General features: G+C 39.2%; 1 protein-coding gene across 2 annotated transcripts in view; it reads left to right on the forward strand.

The window, feature by feature from the left end:
* myo10l3 (myosin X, like 3) overlaps positions 1–14,314 on the forward strand; it is a 66,614-nt gene that overhangs the window by 38,375 nt on the left and 13,925 nt on the right. For both annotated transcript variants that reach the window (XM_052565842.1, XM_052565841.1), the window contains exons 17-22: positions 1,391–1,499; positions 2,783–2,863; positions 5,905–6,029; positions 6,281–6,395; positions 12,711–12,817; positions 13,767–14,210. In XM_052565842.1, the coding sequence (XP_052421802.1) occupies positions 1,391–1,499; positions 2,783–2,863; positions 5,905–6,029; positions 6,281–6,395; positions 12,711–12,817; positions 13,767–14,210 (981 nt within the window). The remainder of the gene's footprint in view (positions 1–1,390; positions 1,500–2,782; positions 2,864–5,904; positions 6,030–6,280; positions 6,396–12,710; positions 12,818–13,766; positions 14,211–14,314) is intronic.

Here is a 14,314-nt window from a genome sequence, read left to right on the forward strand (position 1 = left end):
CATCAAAACGAGAAAACCCAAAGAACATATTTCTGATGTGAGGCAAAAGATAACTGAGCTTCACAAATTAGTGAAGTGGCTTTAAAAAAGAGCTAGAGCAGTGATTTCCAATCAACAAAAAATGTTATGAAACTGCCTGGAAGAGGACATGTGTCTATATCATCCTAATGTGTGGTGAGAAGGAGAGTTTGAGTGGCTAAAGACTCTCCAAGGACCACAGCGGGTTCAGAAATCTTGTCAAACAGCACCTACATCACCACATGTTGTTTGGGGGGTTTCAAGAAAAATTCTGCTAGCTCATCCAAAAACAAACTCCAGCATATTCAGTTATCAGACATGACTGGAAATTCAAATGGGACTTGCTTCTAGGGTAAGATTAAACTAAAAAATGAGCTTTTTTAGCAGTAAACACTTAAGATGGGTTTGGTGAACACAGTGATAAAAAATACCCCATGTGTACAATGAAACATACTTTTTATGTTGTGGGCCTATATTTCTGCTGGAGGTCCTGGACATCTTGTTTAGACACATGGCATCTTTGATTCTATCAAATACTAACAGAAAAAAAATCAGTAAGTGACTGACTCTGTTAAAAATCTTAAAATGGGCAATGTTTAGATCTTCCAACCATACAGTTATCCAAACACAGTCCTCAAAAACAACACAGAAATGGGTCACTGAGCACAAAACCAAGCTTCTGCTATAGCCATTCCAGTCCTCTGACCTGAACCCTACAGAAAATGAGAGGAGTGAACTTGAGAGGAGAAGAACCAACATGGAGCTGGGAATCTAAAGGGTCTGGAGTGATTCTGGATGAAGGGATAGTCTCTGATCTCTTGTCAGGTGTTCTCTAACCTCATCAGGCATTATAGGAGAAAATTTAGACCTGTTAAACTGGCAAATGGAGGTTTCAAAAAGTATTGAATAAAGGGTGCCAATGATTGTGTCCAACGTGTAATAGAGAAAAACCTTTATTTCATAGTGATATTTCCCCCCATTTTCAAATTCTTATTATCCAATGAAAGGTTAGATTTTTGTGAATTTCTTAAATAAAAGATCAAAAGGACTATCAATGCAGATTAATTTTCAAAGCCTTCTTTGATCATATTTACCATGGGTGTCAATATTTTTGGCCATGACTGTATATACCCAAGCATTTGATTGGAAAACAGTTAAAAATAAATTTGACACACTGAAGGACCATTTAAAATCATGTAATGAAGGCAAAAAGCTGTAAGTTGATGGGTCCAAGATATACACTTTCCTAAATACATTCATCTAAATTCGAACTTAAAAATCCAGCTACCCTGAAGCAGTTGTTGCTGATCTTTATTTCTTCTGATATGAATGATGTTTGTGAGAGATGTTGTCTCTGTTGTGTGTCTCTCAGGCTTGACTTCATCTATGACCTGTATGAGCGTGTTGGTAGCAGGAATGGAGACGAGACTCTGAAGATGGGCACTGCCCGCCGCAAACCCACCGTCAGCTCTCAGTTCAGGGTGAGACAATCGATGATCTACTGTAAATGTGCCATCTGATGTTTTTATACAATCGTATAAAGAATCAGAACAAGAAGGCTGTGAGACATGTGTTCTTCCCTAAAGCCTAGCATTTTAAGGCATTATAGACATAATAAAATATCTAGTTTTCACTAAGTTAAAAGGCGTGGTTCACATAAACAGTTACTCCCAGAATACACTGCTCATTGAAAAAATAGATCCATGATGATGGATGAAGAAAAACATATTTCAGTTAATACTGTAAGAAATCTGCAAAACAGTTCAGTGTAATTAAAAATAGATTATTTGATTCAGCATTTATGTGTTATGTACTTCTATCTGAGTATTGTGTTATTAGCTTAGCAACTTGCTAACATCAAACTCTGGTTGACCTGGACTGTTGACCCTTAACCTTTAAAGACAGACCTACTCATTGCTGATTGGTTTAGCTCATGGCTAATAACTCTTTAACAAAGACCTTTTAAAAATGTCAATGGGAAAAAAAACCTGAACCAAGGCTGCTGAAAAAGTGGTTGATCACTGTTGCACTCTGTTGAAATCAGTTGTTAAATCACATGTGTGAAGTCCTTTTTGTGTGGCACGAGGAATTGCAGCCTATGTTGAACGTTTCAAGTCAGTCACTTATTGGGTTAAGGATGCTCCCTTAAAAGACAGCTGCTTTAGTAGGCAGTAGTAAGTAAGGCAGCTCAGTAAGTTTTGAAACAGAGCTAAAATGTGTGTTTTTGTGTTTAGGCTTAATATTTTGGGTGGACATTCCAGATTATGAATGCAAACCTAGCAGAATTTTTTTGTTTATTTTCCTGCACATGTGTGACTCTGTGTGTACCTTGCATGAGAGTTTGTGTGTGTGTGTGTTTTGTCCTCTTGTCTATGTCCCTGTATATCTACCCGTTTGCGGGGTTACGGGGCTTTGCATGTCATAACTGCCTTGCAGGGGATTTGACAGCTGCCCTTGTAGTGCGGCTCTTAAAGCCTGGGGATTACCCACAAACCGGGCACAAGGGTTTGACAGGGTCCGTGCATGTTCCCCTGTTCCGCTGCCATTAAAGCCGACCTGGAGCCTCTCAGTCTGAGACTGTGGGACAGAGTGCCAGGTTGAAGGGTCCTTGATGTGACTGGGTAAATACTAGCCCTGTCACTGTCTGTGTTTGCCAGGGGGACAGACAAGCAAATAGCAGCTGTGGTTGCTGAACGGCAGTTTTGGTGCTGTTACTTTCCTGTGCAGGGCTGTAATTTAGTGTTATTGTGTCTGTGTGTTTCAGGACTCTCTTCATGCACTGATGGCCACTTTAAGTGCCTCCAACCCTTTCTTTGTGCGCTGCATCAAACCTAACATGGAGAAGGTAGGATTGACACTTTTTGTACTAACCATGTCACACTCAAAGCATATTACTTTCGTTACTGAATCAAACAGAAAATAAAATAATTCTTATAAAACATCCTTTTCAAATGAATAGCTCAACCCAGAATGAAAGTCCATCATTGTTTATTCACCATCAGGTTGTTTCAAACATGTTTCACTGTCTTTCTTCTGTCAAACACGAAAGAAGAAAATTTGAATGAATGTTCATGCTGCTCTTTCCATATATTTCAACAATCAAAGAGCAACTTATAGTTCACCCCAAAATAAAAATTTGCTGAACATTTCCTCACCCTCAGGCCATCCAAGATCTATGAGTTTGTTTCTCTATTGGAACAGATTTGAAGAAATTTAACATCACATCACTTGCTCATTAATGGATTCCCTGCAGTGAATGGGTGCCATCAGAATGACAGTCCAAACAGCTGATAAAAACATGACAATATTCCACAAGTGACGTTAAAACAGCTTGTTCATTATAAACAAACTGATCAACAGAAAGCTGCTTCACTTGAAAGTTATAATATATAATCATGCCGGCACATCAAGAAGTGTTCCGCAATGTTTGGCGTCAGTAACATTAAGCAGCAGTGTTTTTGCTTGTCTCGTAACCAAATATTGATGCACCTAATTTGAATTTGCAGAAATAAATGCAAATGAGATTTGAGAGCTATGTGAGAGATTGTCAGTGACTTTTTTTAACTCGGCTTTCTCTGGTCACTATATGCTTTCATTGTCTGGCAAATAACACCTTGAACATAATTAGCAATTTCTTCGTTTTTTGTTGTTGTTTTTTTGTTAAATGAATTTTAAAAATCCACATGGGTTTGGTATGAGGGTGAATAAATGGGAGTTTAGATTTTTAAGTGAACTATTTAGCTATTTAACCTTTTAACCCCTGCAAACAAACAAACATGATTCAATAGTTTTATTAGTTACATGCACAGCTACTGTATACTTAGAATACAATTTCCAGGGAAATCTTAATCTGGTTCAACAACTTAAACTGTGAATTAAATATCTAAATGATGGATAACAATGGTGAAATCAGACAAACATAAGAAATTATAATTGATAAACTTTAAGTTTTCAAATGAAATACTTTTTTTTTCTGATGGTAAACATGTCCAAAATGTCTGATTAAGAAATCATTAGTATAAGTCCAGTGGCCTCTGCTTATGTTAAAGTGAAACTTCACAGGACAATCTAGCATCTTCACATTGTGAGGAGCTGTACAGCCAGCAGCACTCTGCACATAGAGTCACTGTGCTGATCTGCTCAGATTGGAGCAGCCCATCCCCACCGCCAGCACATTCCTGCAGCCCAAACCTGTCTGTGCTTGGGTCAGAGGTCACGGCTGTCCGCTTCAGCGGCACGGAGAGGGGTAGCACACTCCTGACCTGCAGCAGAGGAATGTAGAGATAACAGCCAGAAAATTACACAGAGCCTCTACCCTTTATTATGTGACACAATCAAGCTGTAATAATGCTCATTTACTGGAATCATTATGATTGCATTGATTCATAGATGACTCTCGTTTCAGTGGGCAGAGGATCAGGTTGGCTCTTCTGATGGGGTTGTTGTATCGTGATAACTGTCCTCAGGGAGGGGAATCACGGCTGTGGCTTTGTCTGGCGCCTGGCCTCCTCCGTCATTCCACACCTATTCTTCTATCATTTATGCCACACAACACATCCCACCTCACTTCGGGGCCCCTTTAAAGACAACTGTGATACTGCATACTTCATGCCTGACCCAGGTTAACTGCCCGAATTACAAAGGCAGACCAGAAATACACCTCAGTCTCTTGTCACATTAGCCTGACATTATCATTTCAGTTCAGATTGTGCTGACTGAAATGAAGGACATGGCAAATGGCAATAGTAGAACATGCTGTTAAGACGCACCAGATGTCCAGGCCACCAAGAATGAAACCCGCTCTCTAACATAGCGATCAAACAGCCTGATGAGACAGGACAGTGTGGGAGCAGCTGAACACCAGGCACTGACGTTCCTGATCCAGCTACAGATCGCCACTAAACATGACGCAACACCTCACACAATAGACATAATCAATCCCAGTTTAAAGCTCCCATGGCTGACGTTGGTGTTTGACCCCTTTTTCTGCCCACAGACGTCTTTTGTTCTTTGTGTGACAAATCAAAACAAGCATATCTCTGTTATCTCATGCTTAAGTCATGGTTAAAGTCAGAATCAAACCAAAATAGATCCTATAAAAATTCCTGGTCAGATTGAAAAAGATTCAACCGGTCTTTGTTATCCCGAAGATAAAATGTTTGTCTTTGTAATCTTTCATCAGCAACTGTGAAACATCGCCAAGCCCTCTTACTTTCCAGATCCTTCCCTTTAGCATAAACTTCAAAAAAAGTATTTTCTTCAATGTTTTATAGCAGTATTTTTGCCTTTTTAAAAATGTTATATTTGACTAAATTAAGATGTTACTAAGATTTATTATCAGATAATGCATTTTGGTGTATGTATCATATACCACTGGCATTTTTGTCCTTTTTTATTAACAATGAGCCTTTATGTATTTTTAATGCATTAATTATGCCTTGTAATGCACCTTAATGCCTTGTACTGTCTTGTGAATAATTGTAACCACAGTAAATACATTATGACACTTATGAATTAATTGTTACACTATCTATTGTCTGTTAAAATGATTAACAACAAGATATAATGTATTACAAAACATATTATGAATAATTTTAATACCCTTTAATAACCCTTTATAATGCATTATACATAAAGTCATTAAGTAAAGTGTTACCCAGTTTTCTCTTTTAAGCATAAACCTCACAAAATCCATCATCTTCATCTTAAAAAAAACTGCTAATGAGAAAAGAGCAACACATAGAACCAATAGAAAAATCTTGCGTCAGTGGAATTGGAATAGGGCCACTGTTCAATACTGAGGTTTGGTCCATTCAGTTTCAAGTAATATTGGGCTTAGTCGGTTGATGCCAGTGCTGATGGACATCTCCTTCGATCTTCTTCCAGAACGCAAATAAATTTGATGCAGATGTGGTTCTGAATCAGCTCCGTTACTCCGGAATGCTGGAGACAGTGAAGATCCGTAGAGCAGGCTTTCCTGTACGGAGAACCTTCCAAGACTTCCTCAGCAGGTGAGCTACATCGCCAACAAACCACTGACAGTCCATCAAAATACAGCTAGAAACACAAAATCTGCTCCAGATGCACATATTTGGTCTCTGACAGTTTTTGGAAAGGTAATGTGAAGTTAAAGTTCTTGAAATCATAATGAACAATACCGGGGAAGTTCTTCTGAATCTATCAGTAAATTGTTCTCTTGCAGTGAATTGAGTGAGGTGGAATGTATGTATGTGTGTTCAAGCTGTGCCCACTTCCTGTGCAGATACACAATGATCCTGAGGGACAAAAACCACACGGCGGACGAAAGGAGGAAATGTACAGATCTGCTTACGAAGTATGACGTCACAAAGAAAGAGTGGCAGCTGGGAAAGACTAAGGTGCGGTTGCGTGACCAACACATGTTCACACACACAGTTTAAAGTTCCAGGATAAATAATCAGTGCTAGACCTCAGTGCAAGAGTGCAAAGACTTTCTTTGAAATTCGTTTGAATTTATATCTGAATGCAAAAAGGAAAAACCATACAGTGTTCAGTGTTTACATTACAGTGTTTAATAACCATGGCATTTTACAGCAAGGAGAGTCTGTGAACCCTTTGAAAACGTCCAGATTTCTGCATTGCTAACTCATAATATGTGGTCTGATCTTAATTATATCACAGTTATAGCCAACCCAGCCTTAGTGAGAGTGGCAACAGTCCAGAATGTTCAGCATTTGTAGAATCCTACCATGGATGGATGAACATCCAAGTTGTTGCTTTTTTCAGCGTTGTGCATCTCTGTTATGCTTCGTTATGGTCCTGTGAAAGCCTTTGTGATCGAGGTATGGTTCACACTAACCCGTCATTCTTGAGAAGAATATATTTAGTCGAAGTCATGTTTTTTGTGCCTCTTTTTTAATGTGCAACACACTTTACCAATCCCACTTCCTTAATTGACTCCAATTAGTCATTTGCTTATATTTTCCACACTGCCCTGCCCTGTAAACAATCACAAAGTGTTTGTGTTACTAGTGTTTGTCTGTAATTGTGCACATTTAATAAGTAATTAATGCTGAAGTCCAGATATATTCAAAGGATTCACAAATGTATTTTTGCCAGTATGGTACTCTGAGGGACTTCTTTATAGCGAGCGCACAGATGATACACTTTTGGAATTTTCATAGGGGATTTTTTCAGTCTTATGGTGTTTTTTCTGTCTTTCCTTTTTACATTCTTTCCTTTTTCTTCCTCATACTTCCTCTGTTCTAACCCCTCTCAAAAAACCCCTCTCCACATCTTGGTAAGGAGTTTTGCGCTCCCTCACTTTACTGAAATGACTCATCCCGATCTAGCCGGACTGAAACAAGAGTGCAGCACTTCAAGGGCGTTTGGCAACAGGAGCACAGCAGCTCTGAAAAGAATACTTTCTGTTCTCTGTTCAACACTGTCTATTCATTCTTATCTTGTAATCAGTCAGTTATTCACTCTCCTTAGTCAGTCTCTGCCACACATTAAGCATGGCCGTTCAGTTGGTCTGTTTTTACAGTAAGCGGAGCTCTGAGGTTTCTAAGGAACAGGAAGGCACTGTAAATAAAAGGCATTCTTGCGTGCTTTGATTCAGACCACTTTTCTTTAAATTAATTGAATCCAGCATGCTCTGTGTTATTTCCTTTGCGGTCTTGTGGTTTCTGGCTTTCCTGAGAGCTCGTTTGGGTATCTCTTTATCAGGGGTCACATTGTAAGTTTGACAGGGCCTTAATGTGGTGTTGCTGTGATTACTTGTGTTTAGGTTTGGTTTTATTTGGGGCAGAGAAATGATCTCCTGAATCAAATAACTTGAGATGGAAACAGTGATGACCTGTCAATGCTCCTTTCGGTCATGAGATGCCATGTGGGTTATTATGAACGAAAAACCAATTCAAACCAAACAATTAGATGACTTCTGTACACAGTTAGGCTCTACTACTTAAGGAGCATTAAGGCAAAATATCTGTCAGAGTCCTCAAAAACATGATAATAATGATGATAAATAATGATAATAAGAAAGATCATGCGACTCTGAAAACTGGAGTAATGATGCTGAAAATTCAGCTTTGCCATCACGGAAATAAATTACAGTTTGAGAGATAGTAATTTCACAATATAACTGTTTTTACTGTATTTTTTGTAAAATAAATGTGGCTTTGGTGAGACTTTTTATTTATTTATTTTTATTATCAATTTTACTGATCCAAAACATTTTAATGCTTGTGTATATTCAGGTGAAGAGTATTTTGCGTTGCATGGCACATACCATCTGAGATTACTTTCAAGGCATAGCAGTGTCTATGATAAATTCAATGATATGGCATATATACTTATATAGTAGCGTAATTGTAATTGATTATATTTAATAGTCATACATCTTCGTGAACTGGTGCTGCTAAAGCAAATGTACCATAAAATCAAATATCACAGAAAATTTTATGCTTTTAAAAACAATTTCAGATGGTATGTGCCATGAAATGCACAATTTTTCTGAATTCATCATGGCCTCAATAGACGATTGAACGTAATGCACTATTTCTCCTTTTCCTAGAATTGATCTTTCTGTCTCCCACACACACATGCATTAAGACAGTGAAACAAATTAATTCAGATACACACACTGGACACGCAGTCTCGCTCCCTGCTGAATAGAGTCATGCTTTACAAATTGTTTAGCTGTAAAATAGCTTCATTGTTCTGAGCAGTGGGGTCAGAGCTGGATGGCTCCAAACTGTCCTCAGCACGTCATGTACTCAAGGTCAGCTACTTTAACCTACAGCTCTCACTGCTCCACCAGGCTCCATGATCATACTTGTTAAACAGCCTGTTGCCCTTAATGGACCCATAGAAAGCTGGTGTCTTCATGACAGAAGCTGGTCTAATGGACCATGCATATATCTACCAAAATGCACAGTTCAAAGTCTCTCAAAGATCACCCAACACAATACTTCACTAAAACATTACCCCCCGGTTTCAGTCCCAGTCTAAAATGTAAGTCTGAGCTGTGTCAGCTGAAAGAAACTTGCACTGACTGATCTTAAAATATATCAGTGCCTTTCTTTTGGCTCAGGATGCACACCAGTAATGTGTTTTCTAAAGCACGTTTATGAAATATTACATAAATGTCCTAATTAAACTATGGGCTAATTCTGGCTTAGTCTAAGCCCTGTCTGTGAAACAGGCCTACATGCATTTGTTCCCCACAGTTACCAGTTGATTATGTTTATCCCATTCAGAAAATACCAGTGTAATTGGCTCCCAGCATACAGTATGTTGTGTTTTGGATATTCACACAGGATATCATACCTAGTTTAGTGTCAACATGAATCAGCGTTCCTGACTCGCTTTGCTTTCATGGAAACAAACGATTCAGCGAGAAAAAAAAAATGTAGGTCATGAACTGGTTTGTATCTATTGGGAATTAACTTGATATTGAAATGTAGATATTACAAAATATAGCCTAATCTATGGGAGTTTGCCTAAATATCTATTTGGCGATTGGTTAACATCAATAGAGATGCAGAGCGAGTTATTACATTTTGAACAAAGAATATGGAAACAAACATTCTCTCTTAGGAATAATGTGTGCCAATTAATTGTTTGCAGTAATAGCAGAACATGTCTGGCAATGCTTCTCAAATCTTTGGACTCCACAGCCCCCCTTTGTTCAAGTCATTCGAAGGTCCTGCTATCTAAGCGGATATGTACTTCCATTATAATAAAAATAAACTTCAAATAACTTCCATCAACATTTACTCAACCGCAAATCGCCCAAAACCTGTATGTGATTTTTTCTTTTGTTGAGCACAAAACTATTTATTATGTATTTGGCAAATACTATAGATGTCAATGGCCATCAACTGTTTGGTTTCCAACATTCTTTTAAATATTATCCCTGTAAGTTTTGCGGAAGAAATGCAAAGCTAAGCTGGTCCTGAAATAAACCAGCATAAACCATAATGGGCCAAGATTGGTAGACACATAAAAGATATGGCACTTATCTAGTTTTTAAATAAAAACACCCATCTTTAATATCCAGCTTGTGTTCTGTTGGGAATAGGTGGTTGTGTGCTTCTTGTCTTTTTCAGTCAGGGATCTGTTGAAGTCAGGATTCTGGCCTTATGTCGTAATAGGGCCACATGAAGCGTTATTAGAAGTAGACATCAGGCAGTGCTGTAAGGAGTTTGTTTGATCGGTGTTTACACATATGTTCCTCACATGTGTTTCATGTGTCTATATAAATACAGTCTCTTGTGTAAAACAGTTTAATGTATTCCAGCAAATCTAGGCTGGGAGTCAAAGCTCCAGCCTGTGACCTATGACTGCGTCCGTCGCTGCTGTACGTGTTCGGCGGGTCGTTATAGTTGTTATCATGGCTTGAGGTGTGTTTTCTTTTATGATTTCATTCAGGAGTGTGTGATTGTGATCAGCAGGGAATGTGTGTTCACGGCTTTTGTTCGTGGTGTTTTCGTGAGTGTCAAATTTGAGGTGGAGGTTAGGGGAGGGGCTTCAGATCAAGAAAGGGGTCTGAGATTGTGTTTCCTTGCTCAAAACAAACCAACCTGTGTGTAATTATATCCACGCTGATTGTGTGTTGAGGAAGTGTGATCCCTAGATCGGGGCTCAGGGTTTTTGGGGATGGGATGGGGGAAGGATGTGGACGAGGAAACTTCCTCCTGTGTGTGTGTGTGTGTGTGTGTGTCTGCAGCTGTGCGACGTTGATTACAGGAACATCTGGGTCGTCGGTTTCAGGAAATCTCACAATGAGCTTAAAAGATCTGTGGGAGGCCAGACATGACGCGGTGTTCATGATTCTGGTAATGCCACCATATACTGTATAGACTGTACAGAAAGTACATTATAGTACATATGTATATGTATATTGGATGCTGCTTTGCTGGTGTTCCCATCAATCTTTTTCTTTTTAGCTTAACCAGTATAAACCAGCTCAAGCATGAAGACCATGCTAGGTGACCAGCAACAACTCAGCTCAGGTTTTGATGGACATTTCATGTTGGTATAATCACAGTTTCCACAAAATTACTAAACATGACCATTTTTATTTTTACATTGATAAATAATAACTGTTTCTTAAGAGGCAAATTAGCATAGAATGATTTCTGAGGGATCATGTGACACTGAAGAATGGAGTAGCCTAATGATGCTAATTCAGCTTTGCATCGTATAATTAAATTACATTTCGAAATGTATTCCAGTAGGAAACTGTAAGAAGATTTCACAATATTAATGTTTTACTGTATTTAAAATATTTAAAGCATTTAAAGCAAACAAACAAAAAAATAGTACCAACCCTAAACTTTTGAACACTATTGTGTGTATGAAGTCATGGGAAAGAAGTCATCACATTCATAAATGGCGTTAAACAGAGACTGTAGGTCATATGAGAGTGCCAACATGGAGGATATATTTTGTCCAAGTTATAGCCATAATACAAAACATGCACACTAATTGAGAAGATTTCCTGAAATACAGTGCATACTATGACAGTGCATACATTTAGAAGTAGTTGTTGTAGTCTTGTATCTAACCATCCAGCTTATTTTTGTGGAAAGGTGTGTGAAAATCAATTTGGGCATCACTACTCAGGATTTATTAAAAAACATTTTTTTTTTACCTTTGTTGCTCTTTCTTACCGAGTTCTCCTATTGTCTCTGTTGGATAAGGATAATAAAAAGTGTGTTTTTATTGTCTAATTTCTCTTCAATTAACCTGATTCTGCTAGCATATCTATAGAGGCGGCAGCCAATGAATGTGAGGATACTCTTCGACCATCAGTGAAAAACAGCGAGTCACGCCATTTCAACTTAGTGAAATACACTGAGAGGGGTGAACTGCACAATACAAAATTTGAACTATTTTCAGTACAGTTTTTATTTCTTGTGAGTGAAACCATTGTAGTAAAAGTCATTTTATGCCTTAAAGGGACAGTTCACCCTATAACTGAAAGTTCTGTCATCATTTACTCACCCTCATGATGTTTCAAACCTGTATGAGTTTCTTTCTTCCATGGCTACCATCAAATGTTTTGGTCATTCTTTAAAATCATCTTTTGTGTTTAGCATAAGAAAGAAAGAAATACAGGTTTGGAACAACATCAGGGTGAGTAAATGCTGACAGAGATTTGATTGCTCTATCCCTTAATGTATAAAACTTTTTTCAAATAGAGTCACACTACTCAATGTCCAGTACTGTTTAGGATAAATGTTCATTTACATTTAGAGTTCATTATAAAGCAATTAATGCAGATCATCCCTTTAATTCACCAGTGTTTCAGAGGTTTCTCTTCTATGAGTCAGCGTCAGTGAGTAAAGAGTTAAACCTACATCTTCTGTCTCTGAGACAGAGAGAGAGTGAGGGTGTGGCCTGCTCTTTGGCCGAGAGCCACTCTTTCCCCCTCCTCCTCTCTCTCTCTCTCTCTCTCTCTCTCTCTCTGTGTCTGTGCACGTCAGTCTGTCTGGAATAGCCCGAGCAGCAGCAGTAACAGGAAATCAGAGCGCTGTGGTTTCAGCACAATGGCAGAGCTCCACAGCTCAGCTCCCTGTAGCCTGTAGCCTGCTGAGCACACTGGAGACGTGCTCTTCACACCGCCTGGAGAGAGTGACCCATCAGTTGACCTAAACCTACTCTCTTCCCTCTCCTTGTCTTTCCTCTTTGGTGCCTTGCAGGTGTTCCTGAAGGAAGCTTTGGAGCAGAGGCTGGAGAAGGAAAGAGAGGAGGTGCGCACAGCGGCTGGTATGGTGATCCGGGCCCACATACTAAGTTATGTGGCAAGGTTAGTGCAGCTTTGTGTGTGTTTGTGTATAAACACGCTCTGTTGGATGGGGTCGGGGGAGTTACCAAAGACTGTGGTTGTGACTTGAGTGACTTGATTGCTATAATCGAATATGTGAATGAGATGGAAGTTTGCATAGCAAAATCATTTAGCAGGGCTGCCTGAAGCAGTGAATTGAGAGCAATGCAAAGTGGATTAGAATCATTATGAAAGTGCAGGGAAACAAATGAGGGAAGACTCTTTTCACTGCAAATACTGGCTGAATTTATTTACATGCTTTTTTTTTTAATCTTTTTTTTTTTTTGCCAGTCTTGACATAATCAGGGGATTTATGTTGGTTTACATGCAACTTTGTGTTTCAGAAGTGATGCTTAAACCATGGTGGTTTAGTTTTAGTTTTGCTGTTTGTTTTTTTTTAAAGGGATTTTGGGAACTTGTCAACCGATTAATCTGTAAAAACATCTGGCTGACAAACTAAGACCATCTGGGAAAGGCTTGGAGACCAGTTTGAACTATAGCTAAGACCAGCAAACCAGTTTAAGATGTTTTCAAACAGGTTGCTTTTACTGCTGTCGTTTATGGGATTGCTGAAGTGTCTGTTTTGCCTTTGTTTATTATAAATCCAGCATTAAAGGTCAGATCTGAGATTTTCTGATTTAGGTGGCCTGGTGTAAATGTATGAGAACTGTGGCACAGCTGCTCACACAGATCAAATGTCTTTTATTATCACAGACACCAACTAGCCCGAGTGTTTTATATTAATGACCCTCTTTCATATTTGTCATGCTGATTGCTTCTTAAATGCGTTACTGATGTGTTAATGACAGAGTTGTTAATTATGTTGAGTAATAGCTGTAATACACTCATAATTACGGTTATATCCTGTCAACTAATCACTGGTGAAGCCTCAAAGGCTTGCTCTCTAATGTTGCAACTCTCGTCCTCGCAGAAAAAACTATAAAAAAGTCCGGACCAGCACCATCACTATCCAAAAGAACTACCGCGCTCACTTCTGGAGACAAGCTTTCCAGCGTTTCCGCTCCGCTGCCGTGGTCCTCCAGAAACACATCCGCGGACAGATCGCTCGACGGCTCTACCGGCAGCTCTTAGAGGAAAAACAGAAGAGAGAAGAGGAGGAGAGAATCAGAAGAGAGGAAGAAGAGAAGAGACGACTAGAAGAGCTGTGGAGACTTGAAGAAGAGAGACTAAGACAAGAGGAAGAGAGAAAGAGGGAGGAGGAGGAGAGACAGAGGCTTCAAGAAGAGGAACAGAGAAGGAAAGAGGAGGAACAGGAGGCTTTACGGATACAGCAGGAAGAGGAAGAGTCGAACAGGAGGCAGGAAGAGCTGAAGAGCAAACAGATACTGGAGGATAGAGAGGCAGGGCACAGCAGGTAACACGCAATCCGGGCAAATGTTTGAGTTTTAATTTAGGTCATCTTAAATCTGTGTGGGCTGCCGGACTGTGCTTAATCCCTGTCTAAAAGGATTCTCTCCT

Source organism: Carassius gibelio, chromosome B9 (genome assembly GCF_023724105.1).
Source record: "Carassius gibelio isolate Cgi1373 ecotype wild population from Czech Republic chromosome B9, carGib1.2-hapl.c, whole genome shotgun sequence".
Taxonomy (NCBI): Eukaryota; Metazoa; Chordata; class Actinopteri; order Cypriniformes; family Cyprinidae; genus Carassius; species Carassius gibelio.